The sequence below is a fragment of the Sphaeroforma arctica genome (genome assembly GCF_001186125.1).
Source record: "Sphaeroforma arctica JP610 unplaced genomic scaffold supercont1.7512, whole genome shotgun sequence".
Lineage (NCBI taxonomy): Eukaryota > Ichthyosporea > Ichthyophonida > Sphaeroforma > Sphaeroforma arctica.
In genome coordinates, this window is record NW_014033046.1 from 1 (window position 1) to 1,412 (window position 1,412).

At 56.7% G+C, this 1,412-nt stretch overlaps 1 protein-coding gene across 1 annotated transcript; it reads right to left on the reverse strand.

Moving 5' to 3' along the window:
• Window positions 1-204: 204 nt before the first annotated feature.
• On the reverse strand, window positions 205-1,352 carry SARC_16174 (hypothetical protein; the record flags this gene model as incomplete). The annotated part of the gene is made up of 1 exon (XM_014289715.1): window positions 205-1,352. A coding segment is annotated over one exon (1,148 nt), but the record flags the coding sequence as incomplete, so codon positions are not given.
• Between the last annotated feature and the right edge of the window lie 60 nt (window positions 1,353-1,412).

Consider the following 1,412-nt stretch of genomic DNA (forward strand, 5'->3'; position numbering starts at 1 on the left):
CTCGCTCACCCAAACACAGATACACAAACGCGCTCATGCATGCCCACACGCCCACATGGTATGCCACATGTTTGCATACACACACCATATACTCAGCAGACATTTTTAAGAACAACTAGTGTTTAGGGTTTAGGAATCATTTGTGGACAAGTACACACCCAAACACACTCACTTGTGGACAGGTACACACCCAAACATACTCACTTGTGGGGTATGGCCTGCAGCCTCTGCGCAGTGGTCGCAGGCGATCGCACAGTCTGTGGCCCAGCACTCAGCCCTTCAGCACTCTCCCCATTGGCCGTCTTCTCTCTGTTGTCCGTATGCGCTCCCTTCTCTCTATCTCTATCTCTATCTCTATCTCTATCTCTATCTCTATCTCTGTCCCTGTCCCTGTCTCTCGCACTCCCCGCCTCCATCTGGCCCATACTCGCTGAGCTGTGGCCAGGGTTGGGCTGCTTGTCGGTCGTATCCTTGCCGCTACTACCATGTGCTCCTCCCCCCTTCCTCGTACCACTCGTTGTCTCGGGTTTCCCCAGTCCAGGGCCAATTCGCTCAGCCACCCCACCGTTGTCCACACCCGGCCCTTTGCCCTCGGCCGTGTGCCCATGCACCTGCTCTGTCCCACTCGTTTTGGGACCGGTCTCACTGCTTGTATTGGTACTGTCGCTCGTGCCGGGACTGCTGCCGTTGTTGGCCACCGGACTCTGCAGACTCATGCTCTTGCTGAACGTTGCACCTGCACCTGCACCTACACCTGCACCTGCACCTGCACCTGCACCTACACCTGCACCTGCACCTACACCTGCACCTGCACCTGCGCCCAAACTGGCCCCGCTCATGCCCAGGCCTATTGCTGGCTTGCTATTGGCTGCCGCAAGCGCCACCTCCACCAGCTTATCACTCAACGACGAATGCCCAGACGCCGCACCGCCTACCGAGTTCCCGGCGTTCTTATTGGTGCCCGCGTTGCTCTCCTTTGATTTCCCAGCAACCTGATTGGACGCCAGCGAGGAGACCGTGCTTCCCCGGCGAGACGTATCCTGGCTGGTTTTAGGGTTTCCCGCCGATTCCGCCTCCAAACGAGTGCGTGCGTTGGCTTCTTTGAGGGGTTGGGTATGGGGAGCATCCCACTCCCACTCCATGGCATCTCCCGCAGAACTAAGCCCTTTAGTAGACCCGGTTGATGACCTCTTCCCAGACTCCGTGGCCGTAGTGGTCCCTTTATTGGACCCTATACTGGCACTGCCATTGCCCGGCGACTCTTTGCTGGATCTGTTCCCTGCCCCGCGCACGGGATGCCAACTGCTTGGCGATGGCTGAGTGGACGAGATGGGTGTGATGATACTGGTCCCTGGTATACCGGTGGAGAGAGACAGTTAGTATATATACGTATGTATATACAAATATATATA